This window comes from Enhydra lutris, unplaced genomic scaffold, assembly GCF_002288905.1.
Source record: "Enhydra lutris kenyoni isolate GAN:26980312 unplaced genomic scaffold, ASM228890v2 scaffoldscaffold21, whole genome shotgun sequence".
Classification (NCBI taxonomy): domain Eukaryota; kingdom Metazoa; phylum Chordata; class Mammalia; order Carnivora; family Mustelidae; genus Enhydra; species Enhydra lutris.
The window spans coordinates 2,758,808-2,781,961 of record NW_019154105.1 but is presented as its reverse complement, the minus strand read 5'-3'; the positions used below and the strand labels follow the sequence as shown (position 1 = coordinate 2,781,961).

Genomic DNA, 23,154 nt, shown 5'->3' with positions numbered 1-23,154 from the left:
TTGAAAGTGGGGATTGGAACAGACACTTGTGTACCCATGTTCCTAGCAGCACTATTCACAATAATCAGAAGGTAGAAACAACCCAAGAATCTGTTGACGGATTAGAGCATAGAAAAATGTGCCATCCATCTACAAGGCAATATATTCAGCCTTTTAAAGGAAGAAAGTTCTGACACATGCTACCACATGGATGAACTTGGAGGACATTATGCTAACTGAAATAAACCAGCCACAAAAAGACAAATACTGTGTAATTTCACTTTTATGAGATACCTGGGGTAGTCAGATGCATAGACAGAAAGTAGAATGGTCATTGCCAGGGTCTGGGGGAAAGGGAGAATGGGAATTATTGTTTAATTGGTACAGAGTTTCAGCTTTACAGGATGAAAAGAGTTCTGGTGATTGACATTGGCAGTGATTGCCCAACTGTATGAATGTACTCAATACTACACACTTAAAATGGACTATACACTTAAAATGGTTAATTTTATATTTTATATATTTTATCCAAATTAAAAAAATAATTTGGAGTGTCAATAACTTACCTGTAAGTCAGCTTGATCTTAGACTGCATTTCCAGGAATGACTCCTAAAAGAAAATAATAAAATTAAAGTAAATCTTTTAACTAATAAAATTAAAGTAATATTTTTAAACTTTGGGAAAATTTTATCTTGAAAGAAATAAAATTTATTTGTCTATAAATAATAATATATATTATGTTATATATAATATATAAATAATAGTAAATACTATAAATATTATTCATTAACATATAAATAATAAAAATTTATTATTTTGAAAATAATAAAATTAAAGTAAATCTTATAAATAATAAAATTAAGGTAACATCTTCAAACTTCTGGAAAATTGTATTTTTTTTTTTAAGATTTTTTTTTATTTATTCATTTGACAGACAGAGATCACAAGTAGGTAGAGAGACAGGCAGAGAGAGAGAGGAGGAAGCAGGCTCTCCACTGAGCAGAGAGTCCGATGCGGGGCTCGATCCCAGGACCCTGGGATCATGACCTGAGCCGAAGACAGAGGCTTTAACCCACTGAGCCACCCAGGCGCCCCTGGAAAATTGTATTTTGAACCAGAATTCTTTAGCTGGTGGGATTAGATATCTTCTGTTTGACCATTGAGACCTACCTGCTCTCCGACCCCAATTTGCTCTGTCCCAGGAGGTTGATTTCTGTTGAGTGCTTCTTCAGCTGGGCCCCCTTTGCCTTTGGCCAGTTGGGTTCAGCCAATTAGAGGCACTAGCAAGAAATCAGAATCCAAAAGAGAGAGGTTAGGCAGCCCCCCCCACCCCACCCCCACAGATTCCTTCCATACTGTGCTGTAGGTTAGCAATGGATATTTTTTTCCAAAAAGCCACAATTTAGGGTTGGGCCCTACAGCTATTTCCCTGGGCTCTATTAACGGCTCCCTCCTCTTACCTCATTTGGACTGGTTGGTGGCTGTTAATAGCTTATTGCCCTAGCTAGGGCAGGGGCTTCATTATCTCTCTAGGATTTCTCTTAACCCTGCCTATACCTTTGTTAATTAACTCAGCCACTCAATTTGCTTAGTTACTCCATTTACATGTGTCATCTGTTTCCTGCCTGGACTGACTAAAGTAGGTAATTTAGCATTCAAATGGGAGTGAAAAATAGTCTTTCTGTGGGGGGGAATCAGGGACTTCTAAAACCACCTACTGGTCTTTTCTGATTTTGTAATTTGAGCAAATTTTCCCGTGACATTAAATTAAAAAATATATATATACATATAATCTCCATAGACGCAGAAAAAGCATAGGATAAAATTCTAAACTCATGTCATAACTTGATGAAGAGTACATAGCAAACACTTGTAAACCTCATAATCAATGGTTAAACATTTGAAAGTTTAGCACTGGAATAGAAACATGATAAAAGTGTGAGTACTCGTAACTTTTTATTGGTAGTCTGACCATAGCAATGCTACGATGAAAGAAAAATGTCATAAATACTTGGAAGAAGCCGGAATATTATTATAAAGGCAGTATGATTATCTACCATGAGAATACAAGAAAGTTAAACTGGAGCCCTATTAGAACAAATCAGTGAGTTTAGTCGAAGAAATCTAAGACTGAACTACAATAATAACTCTTTTCCTGCAATATACAACATAATAACAAAAGACACAAAAGCTAAGGCAGCTTCAGTAGCCTGTGGGCAAAATCAAGTGTTCTAGTGGCCATAGACCTACCCACCCTTCTTTCTTTCCTCCCTCCTTTCTTCCTTCCTCCCCTCCTCCCCTTCCCTCCTTCTTGCCCTCCCTTCCTCCTTTCTTCCTTCCCTCTTTCCTGCCTACCTTCCTTCCTTCTTCCCTCTTCCCTTCCTTCCCTTCCCCTCTCTCCCTCCCTCCCTCCTTCCCTTCCTTCCTCCCTTCCTTTCTTCTCTCCCTCTTTTCTTTCTTTCTCTGTCTCTCTCTCTCTCCTTCCGATGAGAAGTACCTCGGTGCTCCAGATGCTGGCTACCTCTTGTTCTGGACTCACCTGTTAGGAGTCTGGCTCACACCACATAACACCAAATTCCAGTCTTCATTTACCCCTCACCCTCACCTCACTAGAGGACCAGTGTGGGAGGCACTGTGCTCCAGGGCTGCTGGGGGCGGGCATGGGCTCTGGCCCAAAGACTTGGGGACAGTACAGCCCCAAATTTGTTTGGGGAGTGAATTGTGCAGGCCAGGCCACAGATCTGTAGCCTTCCAGAAATCAGTATGACTCTGGGGAGCTTTGTGGCCTTCTGGGATGGAACCCTGGAGTCCTAGTCCAACTCTGCAAAGTCCAGGGCCACAGCAACTGGAAGGCACTGTTGCATTGCACATCCTTGGGGTCAAACCTCTGTTCCAGCAGCTGAGAGCTGTCTAATATCTGTCCCAGAAGAATAGTCGTGTAGTCAGAATTAAGTCTTGCACAGACATTTGCTGCCCACTTGGGTGGCCTCAGCCTTGCCACATGTTTTATGGTTCATGTGCAGCAAGGAAGCCTTCTCTTTAAGGGCGAGCCATGTCTGGGTTCTGCTGTGCATGATGCCTCTTTATAGTTAACCTGCTCCAAACTGCTGGCCTCCAAAAGTCAGTGACTCATGTTCACATAAGGGAAGAAGCACTGACAATTAATGCAAGATTACTGCCTTCTATTTATATGCTTGGTTATCATGGCTGATCACCTGTTTTTACTAAGATGAACTGTTATAGTCAAAACTATTAGAGTTTTACAGAAAATGATAATCTTTTTGCCCTTCCAAAAAATGTAAGTGGAATCCCAGAAGGGTCAGAGGGAAGTAGGGAATAGAATATATTTGAAATAATAATGCCTAAGAAGTTTCCAGATTTTGTGAAAACTATAAATCCACAGAGCCAAGGAGTACAGCACATTTCCAGCAGAATAAACACAAAGAAACCAATCCAAGGACTATCTTAGAATTGCTGAAAACAGTAATAAAGTGAAAACCTTAAAAGAATCTAAAATGAAATGACACATTATATAAAAGAAAACAGACAGGAAAGACTAAACACCTCTAAGGGGTAGTATGAGGCATGAGGCAATGGGGTGACCTCTTTAAAGTGTTGAAAGCTCAAAAGTCAACCTGGAACACTAACCAACCCAGCAAAAACGTCTTTCAAAAATTAAGGTGAAATCCATTTTTTCTGTCAAACAAAAGGCAAGGTAGGTAGTTGTTGGCAGACCTACACCACAAGGAATGTTAAGAGATTTTTAGGCAGAAGGAAAATCATATCAGCAGGAAACACGGACATACACAAAGGAATAAAACATCAGAAATGCTAAATATGTGAATAAGTAAAACTGTTTTGTTTCTTAGGTTTCTTTAAGGATAATTTCTTTAGAGATGATTGACCATTTAAAGTGGACAGATGACTTAGGATTCTCCTCGTGGTAGGGGTTGGTGAGGCAACCGTTTGCTTTCTGCTTGTTTTCTCAGTAGGTCTTGCTCTCTGTCACACTGCACGTTAGTGTAGATGAGTGCAGAGCTGTCCGGATGATTTTTTGTGGCCCAGGTAAGGCGCTCAGAAATGCACAATTCACTTTTGAATATGCTATGCCATATATGAAATTAAAAGAGCAACTCTTTAGTGGGCTTTACTATGTCAAATATTGTGTTGACTACGAGTCCTTTATGTTCTTCTGGAGAAACCGCACAGCGTCAGAGTTTAGCTGAGAGTTGTTCCCATTTGCTCACTTTTAGCATACACTTATGTAAACTTACACTCAAATCATCTCTCTTCTGTAAACCAAATCCAAAATCTCGACTGTTTTTTTCTATTAAATATTAATTCCACTAGGTGGAGGCATTTGCTTAGTTTTGTGGTTTTCACGAAAGAGCCGAGCAATAACAAGTCTAATAAGCAGGGAAACGAGTCAGGAAAAAAGGCCCACAGCCCTCCCAAGCTTGGTGGTTTGCACTGTATTAGCTTGGCAAATGCATCCCCATTAGTACATGGAGTTCCATTGAACAACAGGGGATTAGGGGCACCGATCCCCATGCAGTTAAAAATCTGTAGAGAACTTTTGAGACCCCCAGAACTTAACTGTCGATGGCCTGCTGCTGACCAGTGGTCATACCGAGAACATAAACAGCTGAGGAGAGAACATGAAACGTGCGTGTTTTGTATATCACGTGTATTGTGTGCTATATTCTTACAATCAAGTAAGCTGGAGAAAAGGTGGTGTTATTAAGAACATCATACGGAGGGACCTGGGTGGCTCAGTCTGTTAACCGCCGCCTTGAGCTCAGGCATGGCCTAGGGTCCTGGAACAGAGCCCTGCTCAGTGCGGAGTCTGTTTCTCCCTCTGCCTCTGCCCCTACCCTGCTCACGGTCTCTCTCTCTTTTTCTCTTTCACATAAATAAATAAAATTTTAAAAGAAAGAACCTCACAAGGAAGAGAAGTACTTTACAGTACTGGACTGTTGTTTATCTAAACTTAAAGTTTACATCAACTCTTGATAAGACGAGTCGTCTGTCTGTACCTATATCACTATTGTCTTATAGGATACAGACCACTGTAGATGTTATGGGTATTTCTGACACCAGGATGAAAAGATGGTGTATGGTCTCTAAGTGTTGATGAACTTTAATGTTTTACCATAGATTTGTGTATCTTTTAGGGTAGTAAATGATAAAATAGACTAGTATTTACATGTATTTTATGCATTTATGACACAGGTAACTTTTTCATAATTCTTCCACTCTTTTTAGGCTCCACAATTCATTTGTAAGTTTTTTAAATTGCTTCAAATCTCTAAATAATTTTCCAGTATATTTATTGAGAAAAAAATGTGTGTAAGTGGACCTGTCCAGTTCAGACTGTTGCTGTTTGACAGTCAACTGTGTTTGCTTTTAATGTTTAGCAAAGGAAAGTAGCAAGTTTTCTAGGCTGATAATGTCTAAATGTTTTCTTCCTGCTGGTTTAGATTTTAAACCAGCCTCTAAGGGCTGAATTGATTGTTAACGGGGCCTCTTACATTTTCTCATTTAATCCTGTCAGGTGTTTTTTTTTTTTTTTTCTTTTTTCCTGTCAGGTGGTTCTTGCATTCCACAGTGATGTATAAAGTGTCTAACAGTAAAATGTATGCTTATTTCATTTTAACCAAGATGATAATATAAAGAACATTATTAATATATACATATTTTTATGCAATACTTTAGTCTTTGTATCAGTAACTTAACATAAAATGACACCTCTTCAGATTATGGGGAAACAGTATTCTTTTTTGAATATGCTATGCAAGTGGCATGAATGTGTGAGACGTTTCTTAAAGTAGCTGAAATATGAAAGGGCTAAAGGATTGTGGGAAAATATTTTTCAGCTTGAAGCTTTTTTGTTGTCATATTTCTGGGTTTCTTCTTTGCTGTTTTTATTGGTACCAACGTTATATGGAAACAATATCTTTCCAGTTAAATAGGAAATTCATCTGCTCTTTATTTTGTATTTGAAGTTTTAATGCTCTGTGTCATCAGGTCATTGACTTCAAGGAAGTAAGTCTCTGAAATGTTGCACTTTATGGGAGGAACCCAGTTCTCTTCTTGTGCAAGTGTTTTTTTTTAAAGTCTTTCTTGTATGAGAACTATTGTCTCAGTTTTATTGTTTTAAAGATACTCTATTAATTTTCTACAGCTGCTCTCATAAATGGTTTAAAAACACAACAGACTTTTGTCCTTTAATCCCTTAGAGAAAATTTAGTGACTGATGTTTCCTTTTTATCTTCATTGTACATCTGTGGGAAAAGGGTGACAATCCACTGTTGATGAAAGTATCATTAGAAAGAATTCTAAGTTTTCATATCTCACATGTCTCATATTTAAAAAATAAATTTGATTTTTCATTTAAAACAGTTATTCAGTATATATCGAATAAAAACTAAGATGTCTAATTCATGCACAAATCTTAAAATTTATTTTTTCTTTTAGGATGAAAGCCTGGCCCGCCAGTTGGTGGAGCTAGGCTACCGAGGGACTGGAGAGGTGGTGAAAAGGGAAGATTTTGAAGCACGGAAGGCAGCGATAGAGATCGCAAGGCTGGCTGAAAGAACTCAGAAAAAGTAAGTGTCCGTGTTCCTAATCTAGATTTTATATCATAGTGTAGAGTCTCTGGAAAAGTCCAACTTCATTGGCGCTATTGTATTTGAAACATTGGCTGGAGCAGGTAGAGCTTGAAACATCCCAAGCGCGTGTTCTTCAGGTCAGGGGCTGCAGGAGCTGTGACACGCTTGCAAGAAGTCACTTGCAACTGGAAGCTATGAATTTAGAAACATAAACACCAAAATACTGTCATTAGACTAAGAAAATCTTATTAAAAAGTAAGTCAGTGTTACTGGCTTTATGTATTTGTATACTAAAAATATAAGTGACTTTTGCCTTAGAATTCTTTGTACTTCTGAGACCTATAAGTCTTTGACATCATTTATGTACTTATGTTTCTGAAAACATTATTTCATTCAACTTTATTAAAGATCACTGACTTTTGTTAATGTGACTAATACAGGGTACATGAACTAGGAATCTAATTAAATATGTTAGATATATTATGAAAGAGATGTTTACCTAAAGTGAACCTTATCAACGGATAAGCTAGTATGAAAGGTGTGACAAAGCAATTATCTGTTTACTTTTTAAAAATGAATGCTAAAGCTGTGCATGTTGAAGAGGACAATTACTTAGAAATTGGCATATTATTCTTAGATATAATTTAAAAAACTACCCTATAATTATGAGTAGAAATCTCTCATGTATTTATCATGACAAATAATGTTTTGGTAGTGAAATGGGAACTGGTTCCAGCAGTGTGCAATTTGAATTGATTGTTCTAGTGGTTATTGTGCTTCATTACCATGGAATTTTGGAATTTAATATACTGACATTTGGTAAGATATTAGTAATCTGATGCTGCCATAACACATTACTACAAACTCAGTGGCTTCAAACAACATTAATGTATTTATTCATTGTTCTTTGGGTCAGAAGTCAAGAGGACAGTGGCTCAGCTGGGGCCTCTGCTCGGTACATCACAATGTTGAAATCTGGGTGTTGGCTGGACCGAGTCATGGTCTGGAGACTTTGAGGATGAATCTGCTTCCACACTCATTCAGGTTACTGGCCAGATTCAGTTTCTTGTGATTATGGAACTGAGGTTCCCATTTCCTTGTCCACTGTCATTTTGGGGCCTGGGCTGCGGGGTCCTACAGACTACCCACATTTGTCCTCATGCTTTCCATGTGGTCCACTTTCAGCAGGAGTAGTTCAAAATTCTCTCACCCTTCAAATTTCTCTGACTTCTCCTTCTGCAGCATCTTTCCTGATTCTAGCCAGAGAAAGACCTCTCCTTTTAAGGGCTCATGTGGTCACACTGAGTCCGTCTAGATTATCACGATCATCTCCTTATTTTAGGGTCTATAGCCTTCATTGCATCTGCAAAGTCCCTTTTTCTATGTAAGGTAACATGTTTGCAGGTTCTAGGAATTAGGGCGTGGGCAGCCTTGGGGTGGGCGTTCTGTTTACTGCAGGTCCTTTGTGCCAAAGTTTGAGAATTTATTCAACATAGTGACACACGACTTCTGTTCTTCAAAAAACTGGAATGATGCCAAGTATATGGGTACAATGTGATGTGTCTTATATAAACATCAGGGGAGTCTTCTCTTTCCGTACCAGTAAATGTTTATCAAGAGTGGAAGTGGAGAGATTTTTGTGAGATTTTGCAGGGAATTAATGTATATTCATATTTTATTAGAGACTTGTCCAATTCATACAAGAGAAGTTGGTCATGTTTAAAGTGTAAGTGCGCACCATGTCCACTTTGTGTTTGAGGATCAAAGTGAGTATTTGCTCTATGCAATAGTCTCTTTAAATGGCCAAAGCTGGAAGTCATCAGGCTACTTAAGTACCAGTCATGGGAGGCTAATCCCCACCCAGAGCTGCTAGAATTGGAAGGCCCTTTCATCTGCAGAGTTTCTATGGCTGCCTTTGTAATGGGATGGGCCCCATATGTTGCCTCTGGCCCCATGTGGCAGTCACTTTGCTCCCTTCCCTCCCTGGTCTATGGTAGTGTTATTGACAGCAGGGCCAGCAGAGGGAGACCTAGAGTCAAATACGTCTTCGGCCTATATTTGCAGGAGAATGACTTTGAAAATATACATGAATTATCTGCCTTTCTGCCAGTTGGAAAATTGGAAACTTGGAAACTTGAAACTTGGAAACAAGAAACACTTGATTCTACCATCAGATTATATTATATTAACTTCTCTAATGTGCAGGTGAGGAGTCCTTTGTAGATCCCAATCCTCTGGTCTGGTGGCCGTACAGCACCCATCTCAAGAAGTGCTGGTATGTTATTTACTTAGATTAGTTTCAGAGGTGAAGAAGTCTGGAGAGAAGAAAGTTAAAGGTATTGGGAGGGAGCATTGTGAGGAAGTGGTATTTTGGTAAGTATCTCTCCAAAAGAAGGCATAAGGTGAAAAAAATTATTGTGCTTTTAATTTAGTCATTCATTTTACAAATGCCCATACACAACCATATTGCATTAGGCAGTGTGCTAAATGCTGGGGATATGGCAGAACATAAGAGAGTCCCTGCCCTCAAGAAATTTGAGGGCTAGATAAATGAAAGACAGTTACATTGCTGGTGGGAATATAAAATAGAAAACAGTTCGGCAGTTCTTCAAAAAGTTGAACGCAGAGTTCCCATATGACCCAGCAATTCCATTCCTAGGCATACATCCAAGAGAATTGGAAACATAGGTCCACTTGAAAACTTGTTCACCCGTGTTCATAGCAGCGTTATTCATAGTCACCATAAAGTGGAAAGAATCCAAATGTCTATCACCTGACGAATGGGTAAAAAAAAAGGTGGCATATAGACAAAATGGAATAGGATTTAGCCATGAAAAGGAGAGAAGTACATATTGTCACGTGCTACCGCATAGATAGAACTTGACAGCATTAGGCTAAGGGAAAGAAGGCAGACAAAAGAACCACATATTGTATAGTTCTGTTTGTACAAAATGTCCGAAGTGGGCAAATGCAAGGAGACAGAAATGGACTTGTGGTTGCCAAGGGCTGGGAGGAAGGGTGAATGGAGAATGACTGCTAATGGGTATGGGGCTTCCTTTGGGGTGTTGAAATATTCCAGACTTGGAGAGGATTGCACAACTTGTAAATATACCGAGAACATTGAATCCCACACCTTAAAAGTTTGAATTTTATGGTATGTGAATTATAGCTCTATAAAATCAATTATAACAGAAAAGGATGCATTCTGTCATAGTTGCTGTGGTGACACCCTGAAGTCAAGATTTGGGGGATGTGAAGATCAGGGAAAGCTCTTCTTAAGGCAAGGCTGCTAATGTGGCTCTTACAGGATAGGTAGGAGTTAATCAGGCAAAGAAGGATATGAAGATGGACACATCCATTTTGCCTCAATTCTGTGACAAACTCCCCTCCTTTGAAAATCATCCTCTCTACCTCTTTGTCTAAATTTGTACCTGTTTCCTTGCTAAGACTTTCCCCCCTAAAGCTGTACCACTTACTTCCACATTTTCTGGGATAAACCATCTCTGCTTTATTATCATGTAGACCTCATCTCTCACCTGTCCTGAACTGAGGTTCACAGCATCTGGTATAGTAGCCGTAGGCGGAAAGAAGCTTTAAATGTTGGGAAGCAGGAAGGCATATAATTTTGTTGGTGAACTTTTTGTCAAGACTGAATGTTCTTCTCTCCAGGGTTTGGCCAAGGTATGTTAATGAGGAATCCCCATCATAAGTTCCAGAGAATTTCCATTTGTAGTGAGAAGTTTGGTTTGTTTCCACAGGTGATGGAGAGATGGACCTTAACTATTTGCGACACAGGTTGAATAGTGGGTTCTTAGGGTATATTTAGTATTAGTTTAAGATGCTATTATTCCCATTCCTTTCAGCAAGCTAATGTCTATGGCATGCTTTTTTTTTTTTTTTTTTTTTTTTTTAAGATTTATCCATTTATCTTAGAAAGAATGAACCAGAGCAGGGGGTGGGGGGGATCAGAGGGAGAGGAACAAGCAGACTCTGTGCTGAGCACGGAGCCTGATGTGGGTCTTGATCCTAGGAGAGCCCGAGATCATGACCTGAGCCAAAATCAGGAGTTGGATGTTCAACCAACTAAGCCAGTCAAGTGCCCCGACATGCTCTTTATATTCACCCTGGCTTGCAGAGGAGGGCCACTGAATTTTTTTCTTAGTGATTTTGGTTCTATTCTGACCAGTGTATTTCTGATGGCCGTGATGACTTGGTGTCCTCTGGGTCCTTCCATGGACCATAATCCTTGGTGGATCTTCTGGCCTCACAGAATATGTCCATTCTAGCCTGCCCAGTTTTCTGAGCCTTCAATGCCTTCCTCAAAATTCTGCCTCTGCAATTTAGGCATTTCAGCTCTAGACATTGTGGGTCATTGCTGGTTTCCGGTTTCTTGGAGTCACCTTAGCAGTGACTTTGCACCGTCTTCTGGGATCCTTACCAAAATGCTATGTCTTGTGTTCTGAGGAGGTGCAACAAGTCAGCAAATTCTGAAACACTCAGTCTTATTTCTGGCTCTCCTGGTCTAGATTTTTCTCCCTGTCCTGCTTATGTGCTATCGAGGTGCACAGCTCCTTTGGTAGTAATGTCCATTTCCTCTCTTACCAGACCTAACATGTCCCTGGCTGTGATCTAACTCTTTTATAGGCGGGAGGGCCAGAAGCAGAACTGGGGACATCTCCTGAGGTAGACATACGTTGTCTCATGGGAGGAAGACCTCTGTGTTTTCCTTCTGTTTTGCTGCCAGTGGTGAGAGTTGGATAGTTCTTCATGGAGAGGTTGAGGTCACTTCTTCAGACTCAGAAGATTCAGAAGAAGTCTGGGGAGGTCCGAGTCTCAGGAACATCTGCTCAGGTGTGTGTCGGGATCCTGGGTTTTCTTAATGAGAATTCTGATTTTGCTGTTACTAACCTGCCCCTGCTGAACATCCGAGTGTCTTTGGACTTCAGCCACTGAGACTATCAAATCCTGGGCTGGATTCGTCCTGTGCTCACCCACTGCATGAGGTGAGGACTTCTTTGTAAGCTAGCAAAGACACTGGTTTGTTTTTTTGTTTGTTTGTTTTGTTACAGTTGTTGGTTACTTGCCCTCAGTTTTGCATTACCAACCTTTAGGGCATCAGTGCAATTTAGGGACAGCTAGCTATGTAATTGCATTGTTGTTACATTGTATCACTCTCCATACATTTCAAACGCCTGAATCATCCCACTGGCTGGGGCACTCCACTTTAATTGGACAGCATCGTAGTTTTCCACGTGTGAATGAGTGTTTTAACATGGGACTCACTACTTTGTGCTGCACACCACTTACCTCAAGGGCTGTGGACCTCATTACTAAAGGGCTTGTGGTGAGAGATAGAGTCCACAAAGTCCATTTTACTGCCTGCTTTTTCAGGCTATTCCAGGTATGGTCTGTCACAGACTAGCCTTTCTAGGAAGCAGGCACAGAGATGAAGTTAAGAATTCAGAAGGTTAACTGGAAAGTAAAAAACATAAAAATAAAAGGCTGGAAGTAAAATTAGGGGGAAGTGTCAGACCTTGATGCTCACCTGGCTGAGTCTCTTTCAGGTCAGTGGAGTGTTTGCAAAGCAGATTATGTTAAAGGGATCCCACAATTGGTGGAATCTGATAGATCTAAGATCTGTTTGATCTTAGAACCGCTGTCTTGCTTCGTGATTTACGGAGGCCATGCTGAGAACAGCACGACATCTGCTCATTGGTTGAGGCTGCCCAAGAAAGCTAAATGGAAGCAATCACCTATTTCTTTCTTCCTTCCCTCCATCCCTCCGTCCCTCCCTCCCTCCATCCCTCTCTCCCTGTCTTTCTTCCTTCCTCTCTCTCTTTCTTTCTTTTTAAGATTTCATCTGTTTATTTGTCAGAGAGAGAGAGAGAGAGAGAGAGCACAAGCAAGGGGAGTGGCAGGCAGAAGGAGAAGCAGGCTCCACGCTGAACAAGGAGCCTGATGTGGGGACTTGATCCCAGGACTCTGGGATTGTGATGACCCAATCCAAAGGCAGACACTTAACTGACTGAGCCACCCAGGCATCCCTGAACCATATTACTTGAAGCCGGGCAACAATTCCTTTAATTTTATAATTCATTTTTAGAAGTCAGATTTATTGATGTTTTTAAATTGTTTGATTTAATGACTTGTGAAAAACATACATAGTAGTGAGACATTCACCACAGTCAGGATGCTAATATCTTCATAACTTCAGAAGTTACACCCCTTTATATCTATGCCCTCCTGGCAGTCCCTGGCAACCACTCATCTGATTTCTGTCCCTAGAGTTTTTTTGCCTTTTCCAGAATGTCACGGCTGTAGAATCATATAGTATATCTGGTTTTTCACTAAGGCTTTTGAGATCATGAGTTTGCATGTATGTTTGCTCTTGTTTATTGTTGAGTAAAATTCTGTTTTATGGATGGACAGTTTGTGTATTTATACATTCTCCAGTTGATGGATTTTTTTTTCTTGTAATGTGTTTTCTTCATTTTTTATTAGGTTAATTTTGGTCCCATAAAATGCCTTGGGAAGTTTTACTTGTTCTTTCAAATATCCTGGAAATAATGTATAGAGTTGATGTTATTTCTTCCTGAATCGTTTGGTAGCAGTTACCAGTGAAACCTAGTCCTGACATCTTCTTTGTGAGAAGGCTATTAACTGCAAATTTAATTTCTTGTAGATAATAAGGAAGTTAAGGTTACTTATTCCTTTCAGAATAAGGTTTTGTAGTTTGTATCTTTCAGATAATTGTTTCATTACATTTCTGTATCAGATATACATAGGCACAAAATTGTCATAATACTGTGTTAAATCATTTTAATATATGTAGAATCTGTAGGGATGTTTCCTCTTTCATTCCTCATATTAGTAAATTAATCCTGATTTAACTATATAGGAGTTTACTAATGTTTTCAAAGAACTAACTTTTGAACTATAATGATTTTTCTCTAGTATTTCTGTTTTCTATTTCATTGTTTTCTGCTCTTCATCATTTACCTCAGGTTGCATTGGGTTTAGTTTTTTCTTTTTCTAGTATCTTTTTTTTTTTTTTTAAAGATTTTATTTATTTATTTGACAGAGAGAGAGATCACAAGTAGATGGAGAGGCAGGCAGAGAGAGAGAGAGAGAGAGGGAAGCAGGCTCCCTGCTGAGCAGAGAGCCCGATGCGGGACTTGATCCCAGGACCCTGAGATCGTGACCTGAGCCGAAGGCAGCGGCTTAACCCACTGAGCCACCCAGGCGCCCCTCTTTTTCTAGTATCTTAAAGTAGAATCTTAGATATTGATGTTAGACCTTTCTTCTTTTCTAATATGAACTTTAATGCTGTATATCTCCCTCTTGGCACTCTTTTAGTTGGATTTCAACAATTTTGGTGTTTGTTTTGATTTTCATTCAATTAAAAAGATTTTAAAATTTCCTTTGTGACCCATGAGTTATTTTGAAGTTGTTGTTTAACGTCCAAATATTACAGATTTTTGAAATATCTTTTTGATACTGATTTCTTGTTCAATTCTGTCATGAAAGGAGAATAAATTCTGTATTATTTCTTTCTTTTAAAATTTATTGAGATGTACTTTTTGCCCCAGAATATGGGTTATGTCAGTGACTGTTCCAGCGACATTTGAAAACATTTTGCTGTTGTAGGTGGAATGTTCTTAAAAAAAAGTCGGTTAGGTCAAGTTTGATTGTGTTCTCAGGCTTTCTGTATCCTTACTGATTTTCTGCCTCCTTACTCTAACTGGTGTTGCCAACTCCAACTATAATAATGGATTTTTCTGTATATTTTTTCAGTTTTATCTATTTTTGCTTTATGTATTTTAAGGTATGAACTTTATGACATATAAAAGTCAAGAATTGACTCCTATATCATTTTTTAAATTTCCTCTTTATTCCTGGTAATGATTTTTTTTTCTGAATTTACTTCTTCTGATACTCATATAATTACTTGAGTTTTTATTTTACTCTTTGAGTTTTTATTTTACTCTTTTATTTTTAACTTGCCTTTTTAACTTTTACTTTTAACTTATGAATATTTATATGTTTAAGTTGGATTTCTTGTGGACAGTTTTGCCTTTTTAATTCAGTCTTCAAGCACTGCCCTTAATTAGTATATTTGGATGATTTATGTTTTCATAATTATATATATGATTTTATATATATATGTATGCATATATATATATATATATATATATATGATTTAAATCTACCATCTTGCTGTTTTCTGTGTGTCAAATTTTGCCTTTACCTGACTTCCTTTAAATATAGTTTTTAGAAATGATCCATTTTTTCTTCATATTTGACTTTTTTATACTTCTTTAAACTTTTTTTAGTGATTGTTCTTTAAAAAACTAGTGTAGGCTAAAGAACTTGTAATATTCAATTTTAGCTTCTAATAGTCTATATTCAGATAATATTATGACCTTTTCATGTAGTGTGTAAGAACTTTGCCTCAGTTCCATTCATTTTCCCCATGTTTTTTTCTATTTTTGTCATACATTTTTACTTCTTAGTAGGTTGCAAATTCTACAATACATTGTTACTATTTCACATAAGATCCTGATCTTTTTAAGTGATTCAAAATAAAATATATTCTTTTACATTGACCCTCATTTGATCATTTTGGGTACTTTTCATTTCCTTGTGCAGATCACATTTCTATTTGAAAGTGCAGTTGTAACTCTGTATCTTCTTTTAAGCTTTTTTACTGCGCAGGTCTGCAAGCAGTGAATTTTCCTCACCTGTCAGTTGTTGACAAAAATATTTTTCTTTCCTTTTGAAAGATATTTTTTGCTGGATATAGAATTCAGTGTTCAGATCCAGCTTCAGCAAGTCCGCAGTCGCTGCACGTCTGTGCCCGAGGAGTCAGGCTGGGCTTTTGGTCTCCCCAGCTCTTGCTCTTTTCCTAGCAACGGTGCATCTCTGTGTCTGTCATATGCCTAAAATTGAATGTTTCCTACTCTGTTTACCTAGTTTGTGTTCTGACAGTTACCATTTTCTGCTTTATGAGCTTGATCAAGTGATCATCTTCAGTGTTTTCATCTAGAAAGATGGATCATTTCTATCCTTTAGATTTGTAGAGATGAAGTACTGTAAGTGATGCGTGTTACAGCTTAGTTGATTATAGTATGTTATATCGCTAATTACAAGACCAGTACTTCCAATTTCTCATTAAATTCTTACATCCATTTACATAAGCATGAATACTATCAGCTAAAATTCTTTCTTCTTAAATTCTTTTCATTTGTTTTTATGAGATAATCGGCTTTGTTTCATGTTCATTGGAATTATAATTCTTCTGAATAAATGCTTATGTGAAACTTGGTATTGAGAGATCATTTCAAATGCAACATTTTCCTAATAAGATCTAGGTGCCAAAGTATTGGATGGAGCTCTTCTCTCATGAAATTAAGAGTGTGATTAAATCAAAAGCTTATTTTGCATAACACTCGCTGCGACTGCAAGTTATGTGATGCCGATAAATGCTCACTGTCCGCTGGGTGGATATTTTAAATCACTGAGACCTACATTCTGAAGTTTTCTCTCTTCCTCCCTCATCCTCTCTCCTTTTTTCCCTCTTTCACTCTTTTTTTCCTTCTCTTTCTGTCTCTCCAACAAGCAATTACAGATATTATTGATCTTTTCAAGAAATATATCTATCAACAAATGTATATTATTTTTTTGGTGACTACACATAAGAACATAGTTATAAGTGCAATTAATTTTAACTCAGGGACCTGTAAATGGACCCATTGCTCAGATGAATTGATTAGTTTTGCATTTGACATGTTGTCACCATTGCCACATTTAGTTTTAGATCTTAGCCTCTTTGAGCATAAAAGTAATCTAAATAATCACAGAGAAAACCATGTAGACAAGATGTAATACTGATGATAGATCAGCTAATTATAAATTAAAAAGCAAATACAGTTTACATTTTTGAAAAGTCATAGCCTTTTTCTTCAGAGTATTATTTAAATTCTGGCTTTTGTTGTACTGTTTTAGCTCTTGGCTAAAATTTTGTGAACTCATTCAGTAATCATTCATAACCCCTTTGTAGGCAAATTTACGGATTTTCTCTCAGATTGAGTGGATTTGCTTGACTGCCTCTGATGCCTTTAACAGCAATTTGGGATTTCTTGAAATGTTCTCTTCCTTTGACTTTTATTACCTTATAACCTACCCTTTTTCCTGGTTTGTTGTTGTCTGCTGTCTCTGCACTCTCTGCTTCCTTCTTCTCAGCGCCTCGGCTCTCTCTCCAAGAACAGTTCTTCGGTATTTTCACCTCACTTGTATTTACTGTTTTCATCTCAGCTACTTTTAGGTTTTCAGTTATCCTGGGTCCAATCTGCAGTCCTGATGTTTCTTCTGGGATTTTAGTTCCATGTCTGTTTTTCAATGTTGTCAAGCCAATAATAAAGTACAAAACCCCCCTCCCATTATTATTCTCTTACAGATCTGGTCCACATACACAAATAACAGTTTTTTTTTTTTTTTTTTAGCCTCAAGTCTTTATATTTTCAATCTACTTGATGATCGGTTCTTTTTTTTAAGATTTTATTTATTTATTTGACAGAGAGAGAGATCACAAGTAGGCAGAGAGGCAGGCAGAGAGAGAGAAGAAAGCAGACTCCCCACGGAGCAGAGAGCCCGATGTGGGGCTCGATCCCAGGACCCTGGGATCATGACCCGAGCCGAAGGCAGAGACTTTAACCCACTGAGCCACCCAGGTGCCCCTTGATGATCAGTTCTAAACAATAATAAATAGTGGGTTCCTGTTGACTCTTGTCTATGCTTGCTCCCATGCTCATGCATTTGCCACGGCTTTTATACATTGCTAATTCAGTTTTTCTTTAGGTCGACTTGGTTTATTGTGGAGTCTTAGCAGATTGCTCAGTCTGTTTTCTTCACCTTCTACTACCACGTTGCCAGATCACGCTTCTGAGAAACAGCTTTCAAACGTCTTTCTCTCATCCCTACCCCTTCACATTCCTTTATCTTTCCTTCAGCTATCTAAATCTGCATTCCTACAAAAGAATTTGAGGTGGCTTGCAAGGGAAATATGAACCTCTGGGCAATAAGATTTTAAAAGGTGGAGAAAAAATATATAAATGTTGAAGAAATGCAATGAAGCTGAGGTTGAGGTTAGTGCCTGAAATGTATGCCAGATTTGGGAAGATAATTCAAAGGGGAAAACATTTACATTCTAAAATTCCACCTGAAACAACAAAACCATTGACCAGAATTGTAGATATTCTGGGTTCTAAGAGGTGTAGGGAAGGCAAAATTTTCCTTGATCCTCATAGGGTCCCTGGATGGGCCTGAAAATTAAACTGATAAACACAGATTAACAGGAGAAAAGATTATAAATTTATTTATCATGTTTTATGTGAACAGGAGCCTTCGAGGGAAAATGAAGACCCAAAGAAGCAGACCTGAATATTTTATGCTAGGTTTGATGAAAAGTGGACAGTATGGGGGAATGTGGTAGGTTAAAGAATATGAGGTAATTGTGGTAAACTGGGGGACACTTAGCAAGGCTTGTTTGTTAGGATTCTTCTTGGCAGGCCTTGGTCTTCAGAGAGAATGATGCTCCTTTCCCTTGCGTATAGGGAACGCACCTCTAACATGAGGGTTTTATGACTACTTCAGGGAAGGGGAATGAGGAAGGAGGAGGTCAGAGCGACCTTCCTGCTTCTGCTTAAAATATTCCGAAAGCCAAGGGGCCATATTTTGAAGTAGTGTGTCCTGAGCACCATCAGCTCTGAGGTTCTTTTACCCTCTAAGGAGTTACATAATGAGAACCTAGTATAAGAGTGAACCATGTCACCATCAGCATTTTATAGTGATAATAAAACCAAGTTTTACAGAAAAAAGCAATTCACTCTTACCCTACAGGAGCAATAGGAATTTTTATCCTTAAGACTTAAAATCCCTACCAAATTACCTAATTTTATCTACCAGATGTTACCTTTTATTATTACTTATTAGGCAAATATGTTGAGCGATTATCTTAAATTAATATTGTAGAAATGTTGCTGTTTGTATTTATTTTCATCCAAATTGTTCTGTTTTTCCTGGTTTTCTTTCCCTCATTGGAATTCAAGATGACACAGATTTTCAAAAATTGACATTGCTCTTGTGCTGCTTTGGATATCCACTTGGGTGTGTTCTGGTGGGACATTAGGTGTAGTATAGTGGGAAATCTTAGGGAAGTTTTCTTAAGGTGATAGGCTCAAGAGCCCTTGAATCCACTTGACTTTGACTTTTATTCAAAATGCCTTACCTGCTTTGTATGCTTTTCCTCCCAGGAATTGTTTTTTTTTTTTTCTTTTACATTTTCCCTTACTCGTGACTTAGAATCCTCCTACCCCAGGTAAACAGACACACGGACACACAGACACACACACACACACACCCCAAGCACATCGATCTGTTCTACTACCTACTTACTTATCTTTTCTACTAACCAGAGGATCAGGACACTTAACTCATAGCATATGAAAGGTGCTGCTAGACATAGGGACATATATTCTATTTTTATGGTGAGGATTATGCTGAGGATTCAAAGCAAAATTATTCTAGTATTCTATATTACTTGTAAATATTTGAATGATGCTGATATTAGAAAACCAGTCTTTATTAAAGAGTCTGGCACTCAACTAGCAATGTTTCAGTTATAATCTGCGAACAAAACAGTCAAGTGGCAATACTATTGGTGCCTCAGAACTCATTTTGTCTTGGGTCGCCTGGGGGGCTCGGTCAGTTAGGTGTCTGCCTTGGCTCAGGTCATGATCCCAGGGTCCTGGGAGTGAGTCCTGTGTTAGAAGGCTCCCTGCTCAGCCAGGAAGTCTGCTTCTCCCTCTGCCTCTGCCCTCCCTACTGTACTCTCCCTCTCTCTGTGTCAATAAATAAATAAAATCTTAAAAAAAAAAAAGAACTCATTTTGTCTGCATTTTGAACCACTGTGATCCTCTGGGTGCTGGGATAAGCCTGAAAGAAATGCACTTGCTGTAGTACCAATTTGAAGAGATGAGAGGAAAAACACTTATTTAGTGATCAGTCAGAACAAAAATTTTCATACAAGATTTATGAGATGTGAATAATTGGAGGGCAAGAAGTTGTTCAGAAAAATTAACACATGAGGCCAGAACACTGATGGTATTTGTTTTGGAAAACAAAGTAAATATCATGCCTATCACTTCCTTTTCAATTTAAGGACCTCGGGAACACAGAACTGAGTTGATTGTGCTCCTCAATCCATAGCATGCTATTGCCATGAGTCTCTGCTATGCTCCTCTTTAATGAAAAAAATTTTAAGTGTTTTCCTTCTTTATCCCACATTTTCACTCACATTTCTCTTCCTTTTCACACATGTTGGGGAGGAAGAATTTACTCTACCCTTTAAGGTTCTTTTAGCTGGACTAAGAATCAAATTCACATGAGACAACAGGGAAAAAATCAGATTTAATAGCATATGGATAAGGGATCCACACAGACATGGAAATTCTAGACAGTGAGCAACATGATGTTTATATGAGTTAAGGAGGGGGGTAGGAGTCTGAGTATTCAAAGGGTAGAAATACCATTACAGGAAAGTAAACAGACATGTTTGGAAAACAAAGATTGTCCTGTTATGCAGATAATTTTCTTAAAGAGCAATCTCAATTAATAGCTTTCTTCCTGGTAAAGTGGGCAGTTGAGTTAATGAGTTTCTTTGTGAGTCTGCTGGGTTGGATTGCTTTTAACTCAAAATGATGTTCATGCCAAAGTGGTCCACCTCGGGGCAGGGTGCCTTGGTCCCTATAGACACCTCCTTAGAATATGTATTTCCCTTGCTTTCTTCCTTTCGTACATTTATTTAAATATATGCTTTTTAGAAAAATGTTTTAATTTTTACAGAAATGTGAATTGTACTATCTATATATTATATTTCTTATAATTTGTTAGTAGATTCAGTGAGTGGGGTTTCAGTATAGGTAGTCATATTCACAAATAATGTTATATTACCTTTCTTCTGATCATTTGCTTAATTTCTTCTTTTTTTATTGTACTTCTAAGGTACTTCAGTACATGGGTGAATGGAATTGTTGACAGTGGGCTTTCTTGTGTTGTTCCTGGTTTTAAAGTGATAGTATCTGCTGTTCCTATGTTTATAGTGGTGTGTATGCATCTCTCTGTGTGTGTGTGTTTGACATGGAAAGTTCCCTTCTATATGCAGTTAATGGAGATAGATGATTAAATGATATTTTCCCTTTATTAAAGCGGTACAAGATATTTAAGGAATATTCTAATACTAAACTATCCTTGCATTCTTGGGATAAATGCAGCTTGGTTTATTATTTTTATTATTCATTGTTGGATTCAGTTATAATAATAAATAATAAATATAATAATACATTATTTTTAATAAATTTTTTAAATAAATTATTTGGACTGTCTACCAATGTAATCTCCTAATCCCTTTTACCTGGTATCACCATAACAAACAACTCTTCTGTTCAGGACTTCACCTTCTTTTCTTTTTCCTTTTTAAGATTTTATTTGTTTATTTATTATTATTATTATTATTTTAAAAAATATTTTACTTATTCATTAGAGAGAGAGAGCGTGAGAGAGAGCACAAGCAGTGGGGAGGTGCAGAGGCAGAGGGAGAAGCAGACTCCCCACTGAGCAGCGAGCCAGATGTGGGACTCGATCCCAGGACCTTTGGGATCATGACCTGAGTCAAAGACACTTAACTGACTGAGCCACCCAGGCACCCAAGATTTTATTTATTTATTTGAGAGACTGTGAGTGAGAGAGAGAGCACAAAAAGGGAGAGGTCAGAGGGAGAAGCAGAGTCCCTGCTGAGGGGGAGTCTGATGTGAGGCTCGGTCTTGGGATTGCAGGATCATGACCTGAGCAGAAGGCAGGTGCTTAGCCCACGGAACCACCCAGGGGTCCTGGACTTCACCTTCTGACTAGCTTCCTGTCCCACTACCCTGCTCATCTAGGGTTAAATCATTTTGAGGGTCTAAGGATTTATTAAAATACGCTCAATTATCATAGCTCTGGTCCGACACTCACACAACTAAAAACAGGGCAGTCCCTACCTGTTTCTAGATATTATAGACCAGGCAAGACTGGACACAGAGCAGAAACTCAGAGGTATCCGATGGTGGAAGGGTAAGTGGAATATGGTTTGGTTTGAGCTGCACCATGGTGCCAGAGAGGACTGGAAGGATAAGGCTTTGGGAGCAAATGTTTATTTGAGGGCAAAGACGGTTTCGTCATTGAGAGATCAAGATCTACTGCTTGGGCAATTCATATTCTGGCACTACTTCGGCTGAGTTAAAGCATTTTTACTTTATGCTTACATTGTTTAATCAGTGTTATAAATAGTTAATATTATTGAACACAGACTAAAATTCAGATATTTAGTACTAAAATGATTTATCAATAGTTATTTAATTTTTAAAACAATTTCATGGATCATAAAATTGAGGCACAAAGTGAAGAAATGTATTCGTTCTGAGCTGAAGACTTAAATCCAGGCAGAGTGACCCCAGAGCCCACAATGGTTTTCTACTTTGAGAATTTATTACCAGAGAGATTTAAACATTTTTTCTAAGGATCATGCCTTCAGTGAGAAGCTTATAGTTTATGTTTAATGAATCTTAACTTGATTATTACAAATTAACAGAGAAAAGATCTTATAAAGGAAATAGAGCAACTTAAATCTGTGGCATTCAGTCTTTTGCTCTTTTTACCAAGTTGAATGAAGATTTAAAACTAAATTCAATCCTATCAAACTCCTCATTTTTTATCAAGTCATTGAAGTAATCATTTAGAACTATAGTAATAATTATTATTAATAATCTGTACCTTCATTTAACTCTTGGTTACTGTATTCATTAAGATCAGTTAGCATATATATGGCATATGATTTAGCCTGGAAAACTTAAAAATAGCTTATGTTCTACATGAACACAGGTATATGCACACACATACACACACACACACACACATGCACACACACACTCTTTCTTTGTCTTCTCTTCCTCTGTCTTTTCATGTGTTTAAAGCCACTACTGAAGGAAAAATAAGTAAACAGAGCAGTAGATATTTGCCAAAATACTACATTTTGCTCTCAAACTTTTTAACATAGTCAGTGATTAATTTGCTTAGTTGACAGGTTATTTTTCTTGTTTGCTTAAATTTTTGTTTAATGGGAAAAATATTTAAAATACAATCAGAAAATCATGTGTTTGTTTTAAGAGGAGATGGCAAAATCCCACCACAGTTTTCCTTTGGAGTTAGAGATGTCCATTTCCAGTAATCAGTAAGAACTAGGGACAGGTGTCAGGGGATGGGTAGACAGGATTTCTTCCAGCTTGTTTTGAGTCAGTTCAATCTATCATAAGATCAAACAACCCTGTTCGCCTCAAACATACTTTCAAGGGTAATTGCAAACATCCATTGAGAAAATAGAATATGTGTTTTATATATATGATGTTTCATATCTATAACATTTAGATCATGAGATCTAAAAATTTGTACCATGAGTTTTATTAGCATCAG

General features: G+C 38.0%; 1 protein-coding gene across 1 annotated transcript in view; it reads left to right on the top strand.

The window, feature by feature from the left end:
- Positions 1–23,154, top strand: part of LOC111148799 (chromosome unknown C4orf22 homolog) — a 604,672-nt gene that overhangs the window by 23,950 nt on the left and 557,568 nt on the right. The window contains exon 2 of the mRNA XM_022505611.1: positions 6,458–6,588. Within this exon, the coding sequence (XP_022361319.1) occupies positions 6,458–6,588 (131 nt within the window). The remainder of the gene's footprint in view (positions 1–6,457; positions 6,589–23,154) is intronic.